The 17,428-nt window shown below is 40.9% G+C and overlaps 1 protein-coding gene and 1 pseudogene across 1 annotated transcript; both read right to left on the bottom strand.

Moving 5' to 3' along the window:
* Positions 1-1,400: 1,400 nt before the first annotated feature.
* LOC129008712 (ankyrin repeat domain-containing protein 33B-like) lies at positions 1,401-7,255 on the bottom strand (annotated as a pseudogene).
* Positions 7,256-9,024: 1,769 nt separating this feature from the next.
* On the bottom strand, positions 9,025-16,863 carry LOC129007743 (tripartite motif-containing protein 64). Its single transcript, XM_054438957.2, has 7 exons — positions 16,776-16,863; positions 14,019-14,430; positions 13,385-13,480; positions 12,456-12,686; positions 11,667-11,689; positions 10,617-10,714; positions 9,025-9,518 (listed from the first exon to the last, which is right to left on the bottom strand). The coding sequence occupies exons 2-7, from the start codon at positions 14,424-14,426 to the stop codon at positions 9,025-9,027; spliced, it is 1,350 nt and encodes a 449-aa protein (XP_054294932.1). The 5' UTR covers positions 14,427-14,430; positions 16,776-16,863.
* Between the last annotated feature and the right edge of the window lie 565 nt (positions 16,864-17,428).

The raw sequence follows: 17,428 nt of genomic DNA, 5'->3' as shown, positions 1-17,428 counted from the left end.
GAACAGCATGGGACCTGGGGAAATCGCCAGTTGTTTGCTGTCCTGCCATTGCTGTTCTACACATCCCTGGAGACTATGAGCATCAGTTACAGTGTGGTAGTGGCTGGTCAGGACCAGAAATGTCCATTTTTGACCTGGAAGCAGCAGACACCCAAGGCTTAGGGTAGAAGTGGGGGCCCCATACCATTCCCAGTGCCAACTTCCCATGGCGGAAACAGGAAGGAATATCTGGCAATCCACCAAGGGTCAGATGCCATATCAGCCCCAGCAAAGCTGCCAGACACTGGCTGTTCCAATGACAATTAGACATTCTTGGGAAGGTGGAACCATTTGTGAGAGCTCAGGATGGGTGTCCTGGAAGTGCCACTTAAAGGCAACTGAGGCCTCTCAAAATCACTGTGTTAGAGCTGCAGCTCTCTATGTGGGCTGCAGTGCAGTCACCTGTGGAGCTTTAGGACAGGCCCAGGGCTCAGCTCCCCGGACCAGTGCCTTCAGAACTTTCACAACAGGGATAGCCGGCTTGGAAAGTCATGCCTGGGAGCCCATGTGACACTGCCTGGCTGGGTCCTGGGCTGACAGAGGTGAGCGTGGAGCTCGTGGTGACTTGGTAATGCTGTGAATTATTTACGTGTGGCAGAAAGGTGCCACAATGCCAAGGCCCCACGTCTTGGAAATTCCATGAGGTCTGCATGAGGTTGAACTAAACACCAAGTGCAGTCCTCAAAGGAAAAATAAAAGAAATACCCACATAAGGGACTCTGGAACTGAGTCTGGAAGAGAGGGCTGCCTGGTCCACTCCAGGAGAATTTGCCTAAAGTAAGTTTGCTTCCCATTGCATTCTCTTTGCTTGTTCTAAACATCACCTCCCCCCTATTCCTTTAATTTGCATCATTCTGGGCTCCTTACTCTTGTTGCATCCCTTTTTTACATTTTAAGGATGTCTAGATTCAATTTACTTAAGAGCATATATGGCTTAATTTTGTATTTCTGGTGATCATCCATTACATTTCCCCCATTTTATCAAATGACACTTTTTCCTCATATCTAGTTTTAATATGTTAAAGATTTTCTATCCAGTTTATCTAAAACTCCTTGATTAAACTGAGTTTAATCTAGCAATACATACATGCTTATCTCTGCATTGTTTTATAATTTGACGATAAATGTTTTTCCCCAATATATGACTGTATGGATAATACTTTTTAAAAAGATACAATAAAATATGATAACTCTTTCTCACTTGATCATGTGGCTGAATGAGTCGATCCTTCCATCAAATAGAAATATCTGGCATCGCTTAATCTAATTAATAGAAACATCCAGTGTGCACGTGCACCCACAATGAGAAGAAAAGACAGCCAAAAGGAGAGAATCCCATGATTTCTGTGTAAACTCCTACAGATATCATAAATATTTATTGCTAGAAACAGTATTTTAAATAAAAGGTCTTCAGGCAACCGAAACTGCCTTGAATACAAGGGGCCCTACCACCTGTAAAACTTGTCAAATTGGATAACAATTAAAAATACAAAATTACACAGAAAATACCCTTTAATAAATTGAGGTTTTTTGGATTGAGACGTAGTTTGGCTCTTGTTGCCCAGGCCGGAGTGCAATGGCGCGATCTTGGCTCCCTGCCACCTCTGCCTCCCGGGTTCAAGCGATTCTCCTGCCTCAGCCTCCCGAGTAGCTGGGATTACAGGCATGTGCCACCATGCTCGGCTAATTTTGTATTTTTAGTAGAGACGGGATTTCTCCATGTTGGTCAGGCTACTCTCAGACTCTCAACCTCAGGTGATCCGCCCGCCTCGGCCTCCGCCTCGGCCTCCCAAAGTGCTGGGATTACAGGCGTGAGCCACCGCGCCTGGCCTAATAAATTGATCTTTAAAAACATCTTAATTCAGGTTCTCTAAAGGGAGCCTTTTAGGCAACATGCCCGCTAGGTGTACTGAATACTAGGGTGGCTGTGTCAGGCGAATCGATGTGGCTCCCCCAGCGCCTTCCTGGGAGCATCCTAGAAAGACAGCGTGGAAACGCGCGCGGCCTGGTGGTCCCGGGAGCGGCCATGGTGCCCAGCCTCGCGGCCTCATCCTGCCCTCGAACCCCGTGTCAAGCACCCGCGGATTCTCACGTCCTCTTCTTCCAGGGCGGCGGGCGCTTCTCCTGCACCTTGGCCTGGCGCTTCTTCTCGGCCTCCTCAGCCTCCGGTTTCTCCTCCTTGGCCCCCTTGTAAGGCCACTTGGGTATCCGCAGGTGGCCACTGTCCTTGGTGCTGCCCTTCCGTGCCGGCCTCTGGGACTGGAAGGTGGCCGCGGGCGCCTTGCTGAGGCGGACCCAGAGCACCACCACGCCGGGCCACAAGCTGCTCCGCCGCAGGCGCTGCAGGGGCAGGAGGCTGGCCTTCCACGGGGCGGGGTTGGCAGAGCCCCAGGACCCTGGCAGCGGGGCAGATGTGAAGCCGGCTCTTGGGGAGCCCTCACAGGGAGCCCGCCGTCTCTGGGCAGGGCCGCTTGTGCTGCTCTGCGCCCTCCGCTTCGCCCGCCTCCTGCGCCTGCCTCCCCACCCCTCGCCTTGCCGCCAGAATTTCCTGAGCCGCCAGGATTTCCTGCACCGCCAGCCGCCTCTTCCCCACGCACAGGGAGCTCTGGGGGCACACGGTCTGGCACGCGAGGGCCACAGCGGGGCTGTTAGAGGCTCGTGGTCATCCTGACCATGGGGTCCAGGGCGCCCGGGTCCTCTGGGCCCCGCACGGAGCGCGGCGTCAGCACGGACAGCTCGCAGTCCCTGACCCCTCTGCAGGCAGTTTTTGGAGCCCTCGGGCTTCAGCGCCCTCTCGTGGAGCGGAGGCAGCTCAAGCTGGTACTTTTCCCCCAACCGCTCCCGGCAGGGGCGCTCCAGAAGCCTCTGCATGAGGCGGACGTGTAAGTGGCCACTCCTCTGGCGACATCCCACGGCGGGGACCCTCGTGTGGACACCCGCCCCTGCTAGCTCAGGGCTCGGATGCGATCGGTTCGACCCTGCATGGCGGCTTTCAACCCGAACGCGTCCATCCTTCAAGGTCAAGACCCAGGACATAGTTCAACAAGTAGTTGGTGATGATAGCGTGCCCTGACTGGGCCAGAGCAGCCTCTTTAGTAAAACAGCACAGGAAAGTCATGAAACAGATGCTCAGCTCCTTTCTTCATTTTCACTTTAATTCCGTGATGCCTCTGTGTCCGTCTGACGACATCTCTCCTGGGGTCTGGGACTCTGCTGGTCTTCAATGCCTACTGACAAGGGTTCCTGGCCATCATCAGCCATGAAAATCTCAAAGCCCTCCATCCTCAACGTGGGATCCCTGGGCCAGCGGCATCAGCCTCACCAGGAAACTTGTTCTTCTGCTCATTCTTGGGCCCCACCCCAGGCCTATTCAAAGAAAGACTCCAGGGGCAGGGCTTGGCAGCCTGTATTTCCATCAGATCTGTGTTAAAGCTCAAATGAACCAGCCCAGGTGATGCTGAGGCAGGAAGCGCAAGGCTGAGAGCCAGTGTCTAAGGCAACTGTGCCCATGAGGCCAGGGGCAGCTCCTGCCTGTGCAGCTATGATTAGGGCTGTGTTCCCCTCCATGTCCTGCCAGTTGACGTCAATGTGGGGGCACTCAGCTAAGGCCACCGCGGTATATCCACAAAGCCGTGGTAGCAGGCGACATTAAGGCCGGTCTTGCCATTGTGGTCAATCTCCTGCGCCTTCTCAACGCTCACCCCCTGCCGCACTAGCGTCTGCAGCAGCCCCAGGCCTCCAGGACTCTCTCCACGCCCTCGATGCCATGCTCCTCCTCGTCCTGGAAAGTGTAGAAAGAGTCGTCCCAGGCGATGCTGCGGGTGTCAGGCAGACTGGAGAAGTCCTGGAACTCTTTGGAATCAGCGCGGTCCTCTTCGACCTGTGTGCCTAGGAGTGGGGACAGCGGTGGCGGGGTCATGCAGCGCGCCCCGCCACCCTGCGGCTGGGTCCCAGCCAGCAGCACTATGCCGGCGGCCGGAGGCGTGGGCGGGGGGCGGAGGCTCTGTCCCGGAAAGCCTGGTGCGCGCCAAGATCCCTGCTTCTTGCCTCTGTGTCCCCAGGGAAGCCCTAGTTCCCGCCCCCAGCCCGGCGGAAACCTCCCTTCTTTTACGTTATTAAGTTTGTTTTTATTTCAATTTTTTAGGACATTGATAAAATCACTTTCTGATTTTTGAGATTAAAAATTAAATAATTTTCAACTTTACCCTTTTCTAAATTTTTCACTATTTTAATGCTTTTATTTTTTGTATATTTTAATTATTGTAATTTATATCTTCAATTATTATGGAAGAATTTTAGAAAAGTCTTTTCACATAATAAAGTCTAATTAATTATTATTTATTCTCTCCTCTATCTCAAATACGTACTTTAACCTTTTAGAACTTTATGTTTTGAGACTCTTGTTACTTATGTGACATTTTAACTATTATTCTTCACTCTTCTAGTGAATTTTTAATGTCATTCAAAGGGTACATCTTTCTATACTGAGAATTAAACATAGTTCTCAACAACATTCTCAAATATTAGGAATTTCACCTTCCAATGGCATGTTAAGTATGTTTTCCTTCCCTTCTAATGCATATTCCCCGCCCCCCTCCCCCCAATTTTGTATTTTAAGTAAAGACAAAGTTTTACCATGTTGAACAGGCCAGTCTTGAACTCTTGACCTCAAGTGATCCACCTGCCTAGGCCTCCCAAAATGCTGGGATTACAAAAACAGCAACTAAATGCTGGAATGATGACTGGGAACTTGTCCAGAGTCTCCAGTGATTATCCTCCTCATAACAAGGCAGAAAGCCTTCCTCAGAATTATCTGGACTGACATTACTCATTATCCAGACCTGTAAACAGACTCCTGCAACCAGTGCTGTGAGTCTCAAATGTGCTCCTTCAATAATGCAGTAGAAGGCCTGAGTTTCCACATAGTAGTATCCTTGAATGCCTGGAGACTTTTAAGGCATAAGAACGTATTGATCCTATGAACTATATGCTTTGTAAAATCTCAGGTTATGTGAGGTGTTTGGACAAATTAAGTTTCAGGGTGATATCCACTGTTGAGACAGAAAATTAGTCTAAAGAATTAAGACCTCAAAGTCCAGAATGAGAAAAAATTGTTTTGCTTAGAGCCTCCTTATAATTGTCTTACTTGTTTTATAGATATAAGCACTAGAGGACAAGCTCTACCTGATATAGCTGGCCTAGACATATGCAGAGTTATTAATTGCAGAAGAAAGAATTATACCTTTCAGGTAAAATGGCTACAAAAAATAATTAGTTGCTGTTTTTGAGACAAGTTCTCACACTGTCACCCAGGCTGGAGTGCAATGGCACAATAGAGCTCACTGCAGTTTTCTGCTCCTGGACTCAAGCAATCCTCCCAACTCAGCCTCCTGAGAAGCTGGGACAACAGGTGCACACCACCACTCAAGGCTAATTTTCTGTTATTTTTTGGTAGAGATAAGGTCTTACTATGTTACCCAGGCTGATCTCAAACTCTTGGCCTCCACTGATTTTTCTGCCTTGGCCTCCCAAAGCACTGTGATTATAAGTATGGCCACTGTAACCAGCTTTAGATCAATTTTATTTAATACAGATAGCTACCCAACTAAAAATATTTTATTAGAATTCTCTTAATTCAGCAAAGCAATGTTATTACTCACCCAGTCTTCACTTATTTTCAGCTTACATGCAAGAACAAAATTACCTTTATTTTTTAATTTGTTTTATTTTATATTTTCAAGGTGCACAATATGTCTTTTTGAGATACTTGTGCATAAGGAAATGATTAGTATAATGAAGAAAATTAACAAATCAATCATATCACTTAGCTCTGCTTCTTTTTTATGATAAGAACACCAAAAATCTAGTCCCTCAGAATATTTCCCAAAAACAATACAAGATTATCTAATATACCTACAGGTTGTACATCAGATTCATTTATTCTTCATTACTGCACCTTTACATTTGCCCTTCATTTACCTATTTCCTTCCCACCAATGTAACCACCTTTTTTAATGTATTGAACCTATAAAAATAGATTTCAAATATGAGTGGGACCATGAAGTATATTTTTCTGTGTCTGTCTTGTCTTATTTCACTTAGGAAACCTACCATTTACATGTCTCCTAAATTTAGCACAGAAATAAAGTGCTTGTCAAGAATGTGTCACAGTTTTGTTAGATTTTTTTTTGTTACCCTCTTTATCAATTTTTACTTTTTGTACTAGAGAAGAGTGAAAATTCTTGTATTAAAAAAAACTGTAACCAGGCTATTGATAAATGACTTCTTTTAGGGATAAAAATCTCAGGAAGTTCAAGATTTATGTATTAATGATTGACAATGTTCTTAGTGGTCTCTCTTTGATTTATTTCAATTGTAAGTAAGTCTTGGTGATATTCTAACATAAATTCTGACAGGTGAAGGGAATAAATAAAGTGAGTATTTCTAGGAGAATCAATAGAATAAGATTATCTTGGTTAAATGGCTAAGAAAATGTGGTAAATAGATGCAAAAACCTTTTCATCTTCCAAAATCAGAGTCAAATACTAAGTGATCGTAAAGTAGCTAATTCTGTCTTTCTGCCAAAGTGAATCTGAGCTAAATTAGAAGAATGTCAGGAATAAATTCTTCCTTGAAATCTAGCAACAAATAATGTAATTAAATTATGAGGCTTTGACTGTTGCATAGAGTTTTAGCATCAACAGAAAAGCTCACAAAACATAGGTGAAAATCAGAAAGGAGTGCTGGGTTGGAGCCCCAAGGTGAATAATTTTATCATCTCAGATCACTTGGAAAAAAGCAGCGAGTCCAAAAGAAGCTGGTGATAAGCTTTCCCTCTGCTAACCCCTAATGTTCTGCATGAAATGTGTGGATGCAGAAGACAGACAGTTTATTATAGTCTATGTGGTATAGAGTGAAGGAATAAGAGAATATTTCTGATAAGTATTTTCAAAATTTGGAGAATCATTCCTATCAAAATCATTCATTTACGGGACGAAAATACAAATAAGATGTTTCTTGCCACATAACCCTCAGCTAGCCAGGCTCTAAAAAGGACAACGCTGGACACCTCGACAGTGGTAAAAAGCAGGGTTTACTCACTCTTGAATAACTAAGAACTGGTGCTAACCTTAGGCAGCAGCTTATCTATTTGGTTGAGGTTCAGCTTTGTTTCATTGAACAAATCTCTTGGGTTATTTTCAGTTGTGCCAGTCATTGAATTTGTTTTCTGAATCAAATGATAAGAATAAATACGGTTTAGAGTGTAAACAGCATTCCCAGATACATTACAACTTGGTGTCCCATCTGCCTAATTTTGAACCTATAGGACGGGAATAAATGCATTGTGAGAAACACCAGGTGATTTCCTTAAAGCCAAATACTCTTGTCCCTCCTACTTTTCTTCCAGCTTTCCTGCTGCATGGGACATGGCAATAAATGGAAGTTTCCTGCACATAGAGGTGAAATTCACCCGTTGAAGATGTCAGTCTTCTTCTTGACCAACTCCTATATTGGTACAAACATGTAAGAGAAATGCACCTTCTGAATCATTTCAAATTCGTGGTCTTTGTTAGAGCACATAAGCCGTTGTGCTAGAAGACGGAGCTATTACATTCTATTATAGAATTTTCCATTCTCTATCATCTGGATTGTTATTTAAAATGTAAACAAAGTTTGTTATTTCTACTGCATAAGAAGATTTATACCACTTTACTCTTAGCAAGTAATTAAATTTACATGTCAGTTTAAATAAGGACAGCCTCCATTATTATAAGTCCTCTTCCTGTTCCCCATCATCTTATATAGGAACCATCCTCTTTCGATAGTTTATATTAAAAAACGTAAGACAATTGAAATCAACCCTGTAAAAATTATGCTACACTTATTTTAAATCCTAACATAATAGTGTTATCTTTGATATGAATCTGAAAATCAATTCATTTCTTATCTTTTGATAGATATTCATTAGTATGTTCTATTCTATTTTGTTACTTATATTTTGGAAAAGTTTCTTAATGTTAGAATATTTATACATATTAACTCCTCTACTTATCCGTTTACTCATCTTATATACTGTTTAATCTATTCTAAGAATTGCATTGAATAATTGTAATATATTAGCAAAGAAGACAAATACTGCCATTGCCCCCTTGGAATTTTCAATCTTGTAATAATAAGTATAAGAATTTTCTGAATATTTTAATCTGATATAATATATTCAGGGAAGATGTAATAGCAGAGCCACCTAGCACTGAAAAACTGTTGTATGAGCTGAAATGTGATTAATAAATAGGATGCTGAGAAAAAATAAAGTCTGTGAGGTCAACTTAACTTGTTTAGACTTAAAAAGAAAATAAGCACTCTTTTTATTCTCTGTCAGATAAGATATCCACCACTTCATTATTCTACCCCAGCCTGGTTCAAATAGACAACTAAGACAAATGATTTACAGTGTGTACAAACTGAAAACATACTCTCTGAAAAAGAAATCAGATTAAAAAAAAGAGCTTACATTGTATGATTTTATTTACCTGGATGCAAAAACATAAAAAGTAGATTAAGTGCTGTCAAGGAATGGGGGAGGGTGAATGGAGAATAAGTGTTAATGTGTATTGGGATTCTTCTGGAAGTGATAGAAGTTCACAGACAGTAGAGAGCTCTGATGCCTGCACAAGTATGATACACTAACAATCTCTGAATTAAATATATTAGAACATGACTTTCATGGTAAGTGAATGAATCTCAACAAAACTAGTACAAAAAAAACCATTATTGATGTTCTAGTAAAGATTCCACGATAATTTATTAATTAAAATAACTTAATTAACAAATGTACACATTCAAGGTGGTTATCCCATTTATAACCATAAAGTAATTACATTCCATGAAGTTACAATGAGCTCACAGGCTCTCACACATAGGGTCTTAGGACACTATTTGCCTCATATATGGGAGGTCACAACAAATCATCATGAAACCAACTTTTCATGTACAACCAAAGCAAAAGAAAGGCCTCAGAGGGGAAGAGAAGGAGGAAGGAGGAAAAACATAGATAAGAGAACCTTTAGAAACATCAAAAAAACTCACAGATCCATTATCATAATCCAGAAACACCCCAACCCGACCCAGAGGCCTTTGCACATACTGAATTAAAGGTGGAGAGTTGGTGGAGAGACTATAGTGATTGCTCGTTTTTGAGGAAATCAAAAAAAATCTTTCATCAGAATCAATAACAATAGTGGCATCTGCAGTCCTGGAATCTCTACAGACTCCGAGAATCCAGTTGGAGGAGAGGGTCACATCCACTTCCCAGTAATGCCTGTGGGAAGTGAATGCTTGCTCTCCCCACACAGCAAAGCTGTCGATTCCTTGGGGACCCGTGGGAGCACTGAGATGGTCGTCTCCAAATGTCACATATCTCACATCCTCAGAAAGGCTTATATAGCAAGGAATCATTTCTGTGCTCAGAGCATTATCCACTGTCAAGAAAAAAATATTACATTAGTGAGTGTTATGAGGGACAGAGTCTCTGTGGCCCAATTATTTACTTCATTTGCTCTTCTTCCAAGAAAATACAGAAAAAAGGAAGCCAAGAGAGTTCAGCCCCATGCATCCATGAAGATGAAATGTTATTACACCTCTACAGCACATACAATTATGTATCATTCCTTAAATAATAGAGAAAAAATGTGACCATGTCACTGGGGAAATAATGATTTAATGTCTATATCTGCATAGTTTGTTTCAGGACATATGCAAAATGGTTTTTTTTCTTCAATAGAAAACTCTTCTTGTATTATTTGTCTTTAAGATCATCAACAGGTAGACATTAATTTGCTGTGATGTATTTATTGGAATGTAAGTTATGCCTGTTATAGTCTCAAACATCAAAAATTTGGTAGAAATTAACACATGTAAAATTTATAAGTTTCTGAAAAAAATACTCTGGCTTTACATTATCTGTTTAGCTCTTGATTCAATCCACTCTGGGTTTCTGCCCTCTGCTACTTAGACCTGCTCTCTAGAATGGGCCTAACATGGTTAAGCCACATTCACAGATCCCTCATCTTTCACTTGTTACAAGATGTTTCTGATGGCATTAGAATTGTCCTGATTATGGATATTTTAGTCATTTTCTTTGTTGATCAAAATGTTCTGATTTTGTAAATAATTAAAATTACTTATAAAATGCATGTAAATGAACAAAGAATAGAAATAATTAAAAACCATTATGCCATATCTAAGCCTTCAAAATTGAATTAAATTGAATAAACACGAAATACTGATGCCACCATGAGAACTAGTGTCTTCATAACTACATGATCTGAATGTTCTTCATCCTCTTATTCTGCAGATAAAGTATGTATCTTGCTTTACATTTTCATCAAACTGTAAGTCAGAAAATTGAGTTTTGATCATTGTAATATTACTATGCAGGTAGAGAAGATGCACATGTTTTGGAAAACTATGTATTACCTACATGTCAAACCTAATAAGACCAAAATGGGAAAAGACTCAACCAAGGGACCCAATAAGGGAATAATTTGAGGCTGGAGTGCCAAGCAGCTGGCTCTTGCCTCTGAAGTTGTTGAGCATGTCTAGGACTCCAGTGATGCGCCATGAAGTGAGCTCCGGGTTCACTGGCTGGGGCTTTTGCATCTGTGCCAAATCAGTCCTGCAAAAAAAAATGGCCTCAGTTATATTTCCAGGCCCAGAGCTAATCACATAGTCATACGAAGATATCATATTTTCATGTAAGATGTTTCCTCAGAATTCTGCCAGTTTTGGTTAACTGGGTGTACATTTTATTCCACACTCTAGGGGCCATAAGGATGTTACTTTTTCTAAACTTTACTTCCATAAAAACCCAATTTCCCCAGATATGTTATTCTCAGACATTATACAACTTCTAAAGTCATTAAAAGTCATTGCCTCCCTCTGCCCATCACACCACTTGAGGGTATGCAGAAATCCTGGAAATATTTCAGAGAGCAGAAAACTCAGACAAAAACTTCTGGGACCTCAGCCTGCAGTTGTCACTAATGCTAGTCAGTGTCTAACAGAGAATGTTCACTGAGACAAAAGTCTTTAATCATTCCTGCAAAACAAAGGAGTCTAATTCCAGCCTGAGAACCCTGCCACTGAGGGTCCCAAGGCAACCATTTTCCTGAGGTCTTTCCTAGAACTGGGTGTATGGTGATGGAGCAGACCCGGGTCATTGATGCTTTTAGGAACAAAACATCCCTCCTCAGCCCATTGTTAGGGAATCTCTCTCCTCCCTCTGTCTTTTTTTTTTTTTTTTAACCTCCCATCCTTCTAGAGTAGAAGACACCTCTATGATTCCTCAGAGTAATTTTGTATTAAGATCTGTGGGGTATGGCCGGTCACGATGGATGGATTGGGAAGAACAAACTTCCGAATGGCAAATTGTTTTTATGTATATTTTAATTCATACAAATTTTGAGGTGAAAACTTTCCAGACCAAAGAGAAGAAGACCTCAGGCCCTCTTTTGAAACAAAATTGGAAATAGCCACTGACAACGATGTTAGTACTCAAAATGTATACATCCCGTTCATTAAAAAGAGAACAAATTTTTCAGAAATAGCATTTTTTAGTGTAAACTCACCTTGCTGATACATTTCTCACATCCTGCAAAAAAATAAAAGATAATGTTAATTATGAGAGATTTTTCCTTCTGCATCTTTTCTCATCCTCTTGTTTCTTTCTGTTTTAGTGTTTTAATAATGTATATCTTTTTATTTCCTGCTAAGGAATCATTGAAGGCTACATTAATAACAGAACCTCAACTAAACAATAAAAAGCTTCATCAGTGGGCATTAAGAAGAAAGGAGCTCAGCAAGAGACGGTGGAGTAAAGCAAAGATATCTAGGTTTCCAGTGTCATTAATTTCCTAATCTTATTTCCAAGGAAAGGTCTGACCACACATGACAACTATTAAAACAAAACAGAGAACCATATGAGAAACAGAGCACATGGACATTGATGAGCAGCTTTGACAAACCTTGCCCAGGCAAGGGGAAACCCCTCAATGTCTTCAGCAAATCACTGCTGTGTGGGACATCAGAGTGAGGAGGAACTAGGGCATATAAATGGAGTATTACTAACCTTCCCCTGGCCTAGAGTTCTAATGATTTTAGATGATCTCTCTGTGTGGATAGTAATCCATATTGTATTGAAGAGAACTTTGTTACATATTATCTGCTAAAATGGCAAAACTTTCCCAAAGATTACCAAAGTATGCAGTAATAAGTGAATGGAGAAATGTAATGGTGGAAGTCAGACAGCATGTGTCACTTAGCTTAGAGCAGTGACATATGCAGGTGATATTTGCATGTTCTGGCAGCATTGTCCAGCAAAGGCTTCCTGTCTCTGAGGATGGACCCTCCCTCCTCACCTGGAGCAGCTCCACGTCAGGCATGTGGCATGCCTCCCACAGCTCTCTGTACATGTCTTTCATCCCTTCTAAATGTTGGGTCATTCTCACTTGACTGTCTTGTAGTTGTTGGAAAAGCTCTTTTGCTTCTCTTTCCAGTGCCTGCAGATGCAGTTGCTCCTCCTCATGGAGAAATATATGCATCTTTTGATAATGAATAGTGATTATCCTCTTCCTTAACGACACATAGTCCTGCAGAGATGTTTAGTTAAAAGGATTACATATTCTCACTCTCAATAGAAAACTTCAAATAATTATATGCTGGGTGTAATCAAGCAACTTATGAACTTTCTGCCTCACTCTTGCAAGGAGTCTTGAATATTGGCTATCTTCTTCTGTCCATCTTTTTCAATGTTCCTATTCTCTCTCCCTTTTTAAATCAAACCTATATAAAGACTTCTGTTTTCTGTCACTGTGATGCTTCTTCACAGTTGTTACTGAGTCAATTGTTTCCTCTATTAACCTCTCTTTTAGGATTTTTCCGTGTCTGATTCGCCTACATGTTAAAAAACGTTTAGCCATACACCATATTATGCAGATTTTTTTTACTTTTACCATATTTTTACTCTATATACTATTCTATCTCTTTCATCTTCCTCACACCCAATCTTAGTGAAAGGTTGTCTCATCTGCAGTGTCTGAAAAGGTTTATGCCAACCTTCAAATTTGAACTAGAATACACATCATGCCGTTTATCCAATATACTAGAATTAATTTGTCTGGCTTGTGTGGGCTTCTCTGTTTGCAACTCCTATTATATCAATTGAAATCACTACATTTTCTTGGGATGAAATCACTATCTTTCAACTGGTAGTTTGAATTTAGCTAAAAAGTATAAGCTAACATTGTGTTTATTTGCGTAAAAACAAAGAAAACATTTTCATTCTTACCTTTAACGAATGAAATGTTCTAGTTTCCTGATTTAGATTGTTTCGTGTCTCTTGATTGATTTTCCATAAATAGTCCATTTCATTTATAAGTTTCTCCTGCAAAAGAAGCAAGAAGCTTAGCAATAATGAAAACAGTATAGTAAATTTCATACCCTTATCAATAAAAAAAAAAGGGTGTAATTGAAAGAAACATAAATTAAGTTAGAGTGGAGTGGTCAGATTTTTCCAAGTTAAACACATTTGGTTCTAATAACTTGGACATGAAAAGTGATAGAAACATAATAGACAGTTTTAAGTGACCTTTCAGATAATATTATCAATTTTCTGAGAAACTGGCTTTTATATAACCTGACTTTGAAAAGTGTTCTTGGTGCTGGCCACCAGCTCCACAGCTCCATTCTACACGTTTGAACAATGTTTCTAAGGAAACCTCCTTTAGTGAAGTCTCAACACAGCTATGATTAGAGTGCCAAATTAGTCAGCAACATTGAAAGGACACATTTATGTGTTATGATTGACATGGAATAATCACCACATTCACCATCTGCATTCTCATCACCATCATTATCATAGGCCCTCATCATTCTTATTTGGGATTCTGTATAATTCAAACTGCCTTAGAGGCATCACGTACCCTGCATTCCTCAGCAGCCCATCCTATTGGGATGTGGCTGTGAGCCGCGTGCTCTGGTGACTCAGAGCAGGGCCCACAGATCAATCTCTTGTCAGCCTCACAGAAGAGCTCTTTAGTCTCCTCATGGAGCACACAGATGTTGTCTGAGTTGTTGATGTTCTGAGGTCTGGTCTGTCTCGCTAGGGAAGCCAGCTTTTTGAGTGCCACATTGGTGTTGAAGTTGGGCTTCTCTGAGATTTTTCTGCACATAGGGCAGTGCATTGGTGCTCTGCCTTCTTCTGAGCAGAGGCAGAGGCAGGGCCTACAAAAGCTGTGCCCACAGTCAATGGTGACCGGGTCTATGAAGTAGTTCATGCAAATGCAGCAAATGAGCTCATTCTGGAAGACTCGCAGGGCATCTGAATCCATGTTTCTGAAAAATTAAAGAAAAAAAAGTGAGAATTTCTTTCTCTTATTTTTATTTGCCCCAATGAAAAGGAAAAAAAGGCCAGTGGACAATTTTCCTTGTCTACTTGAGCTCTGTCCAATATGTCTAATAAGTTAGCTCCAGTACAAACTGAGACATAGTAAATGCAAACATGCTGGATTTATAAAGTTTTCCCTCAATAGCCATTGAAGATTCGGTCCAGGACTCCCTGAGATACCAAGATCCTAAGATGTTCAAGAATCTTCTTAGTAAATGGTGTGGGATTTGCATGTAACCTAAACCTATCCTCCTGAATACTTTATGTCTAGATTACTTTGAATGCCTAATACAATGTAAATGCTGTATAAATACTTGTAATGCCATACTGTTTAGGAACAGCAAGAAGATTGAAATTATGTACATGTTTGGCAGGGCATGGTCACTCATGCCTGTAATCCCAGCACTTCAGGAGGTCGAGGCAGGCCGATCACAAGCTCAGGAAATCGAGACCATCCTGGCTAACACGGTGAAACCCAGTTTCTACTGAAAATAACAAAAATTAGCAGGGCGTGTTGGCACATGCCTGTAGTCCCAGCTATTCAGGAGGCTGAGGCAGGAGAATAGCTTGAAACCAGGAGGCGGAGGTTGCAGTGAGCTGAGATCCCACCACTGCACTCCAGCATGGGTAATAGAGTGAGACTCTGTCTCAAAAAAATAAATAAATAAATAAAGTACATGTTCAATACAGCTGCTTTTTTCTCCCTGTAAATATTTTTTGTCTGAGATTAGTTGAATCCACAGGTATGAAACTTATGGGTATGAAGAACCATGACGTAAATGAGAAAATGAGACGACAGTCCTCATGGCATTTTTGTTAAGCAAGCCGTGCTCTCAGTCATTCCCAGTTACTTAGACAAGCTTAAAGCCTGGGTGGAGGGTAAAAGCTGGGATGATTTCTGAGTCACTTATATAAGCTAATTAACGAAGAAGCACATTCTGAACGTTATCCTGTCTCTCTCATTCTATCTCTCTCAATGATTCCATGATGACAATATATGAAAGACACTTAGTATCTATGGTATTATTCTATACTCCCTGCCTCCAAACTCACCTGTGAAGTTTGCTCAGACAATTATAAATAAAGTAGCTTTTTATCTAAGATTGATTAATCAGAGTGGACTGTCAACTCCTAAAATCATCAATCATTAAATTTGTCCTTTTAACTTTAATATCAAAACTCTTCCTTTCAATACATTAAATGTAAATAATATCTATTATTTTTAATTAGGAAAGTTTTTTCCCATAGTCAATTCAGATGATTAGAGAGAACACTTTCACATTCGGAAATAGCCAATATTTCAACTATAATTAACCAGAATTAATCAACAATTAATTATTTTCTAAAATAACAAAAAAAGTGGAGATATGTATTAGGTTTTCCACTCTACCCTAGAAAATCCAGAAATGCAGTTAATGGAAGCATGGCCACTAATCCACCTTTCCCCTTAGTGACTTGGAAGTTGCAGCTTCTTGGGAGCCCTTGCCAGTTGGTTAGATCTATTGATCTATTTTCTTTCTTTCTTTTTTTTTTTTTTTTTTGTTGCTCTTGTTGAGATGCAGTCTCACTCTGTCACCCAGGCTGGAGAGCAGTGGTGCGATCTCAGCTTACTGGAACCTCTGCCTCCCAGGTTCAAGCAATTCTCCTGCCGCCGCCTCCCAAGTAGCTGGTATTACAGGCACCCACCAACACGCCAGTATAATTTTTTTGTATTTTTAGTAGAGACCGGGTTTCACCATGTTGGCCAGGCTGGTGTCTAACTCTAGACCTCAAGCGATCTGCCTGCCTTGGCCTCTCAAAGTGCTAGGCTGCAAACATGAGCCATCATGCCCAGCCGATTAAATCTATTTTCAACGGCTTTCAAATCTAGTCTGCAAACTGCAAATTTTGAAGACACAGCAAATAAGACCTTTGCAACGAGAATTTTCAAAGTAATTCAACATTTTTAACATTCATGTTGGTGTACATTATAACCACTACTAGATGCCCACATTCTAGTGAACATTTTAGGTATTTTATGGGTTCTATCATTGCATGAAACTATGGAAATGTATCTTTTCACACTCAAGAAAAACCTAACAATACAGAAAACAGTCACATAAAAAGAATCAAATAGCAAGGGAACACAAACCATATCTTACAAATTGAAGACACTTTATATTGATTTTCTGTAAAATCACTAAGACAGTCATTTGTTTGTTTAGAAAAGACCCAAGCATGCTGCCAGGTAAATTTAAAGTATTTTTAAGAGTAAAAGTGAGCACGATGGTTTTGCTGCACATTTTATACTCACAAGGCTACTATGAATGGTCTCAGTCTAGAAGCTCTGTAGATATCCAGATTAGAAGTAACTCCTGGTGCTCCAAAGCCCAGCAGCCACAAATCCAGTGGGTCCTCACTGAAGGAGAGAGAAATCTCTGGGCAAGCATCCTTTTAAAGTATATGGGCCCACTAAAGACCACACCCACTTCCTGAGGTTGATTAGATTGCATAGAAACGGGTAAATTGGCTGATTAGGTTTATAAAGTATTGAAAACCATACTTGAGGGCTCAAAGCTCAACAGACAAGTTTGGAATGAGATGCAAGAAAGTTGACTTTACACAGTTTATTCAAAGAAATATTTTAAGTATAACAATTATTTCACTAAATATTATCACATGCTAATTTTTATTTACTTATTTGTTTATTTTTTTGAGACGGTATCTTGCTCTGTCGCCAAGGCTGGAGTCCAATGGCTCAGTCTCAGCTCAGTGCAACCTCAGCCTCTCGAGTTCAAGCGATTCTCCTGCCTCAGGCTCCCAAGTAGCTGGGATTACAGTCGCCCGCCACTACGCCCAACTAATTTTTGTATTTTTAGTAGAGATGGGGTTTCACCATGTTGCTCAGGCTAGTCTCAAACTCCTGATCTCAGGTAATCTGACCACCTTGGCCTCCCAAAGTGCTGG

The sequence above is a fragment of the Pongo pygmaeus genome, chromosome 9 (assembly GCF_028885625.2).
Source record: "Pongo pygmaeus isolate AG05252 chromosome 9, NHGRI_mPonPyg2-v2.0_pri, whole genome shotgun sequence".
Lineage (NCBI taxonomy): Eukaryota > Metazoa > Chordata > Mammalia > Primates > Hominidae > Pongo > Pongo pygmaeus.
Note: the sequence above shows the minus strand (reverse complement) of the source record. Positions and strands in the feature narration are given on the sequence as shown.

Excerpts from the sequence above, each read along its gene's own strand:
- LOC129007743 (XM_054438957.2), bottom strand. The coding sequence starts at position 14,426 with ATGGATTCAGATGCCCTGCGAGTCTTCCAGAATGAGCTCATTTGCTGC. Across the intron at positions 11,690-12,455 it reads CTGACGTGGAGCTGCTCCAG|GATGTGAGAAATGTATCAGC; the intron begins GTGAGGAGGGAG and ends ATTTTTTTGCAG. Across the intron at positions 10,715-11,666 it reads GTGAGAAATGTATCAGCAAG|GACTGATTTGGCACAGATGC; the intron begins GTGAGTTTACAC and ends TTTTTTTTGCAG.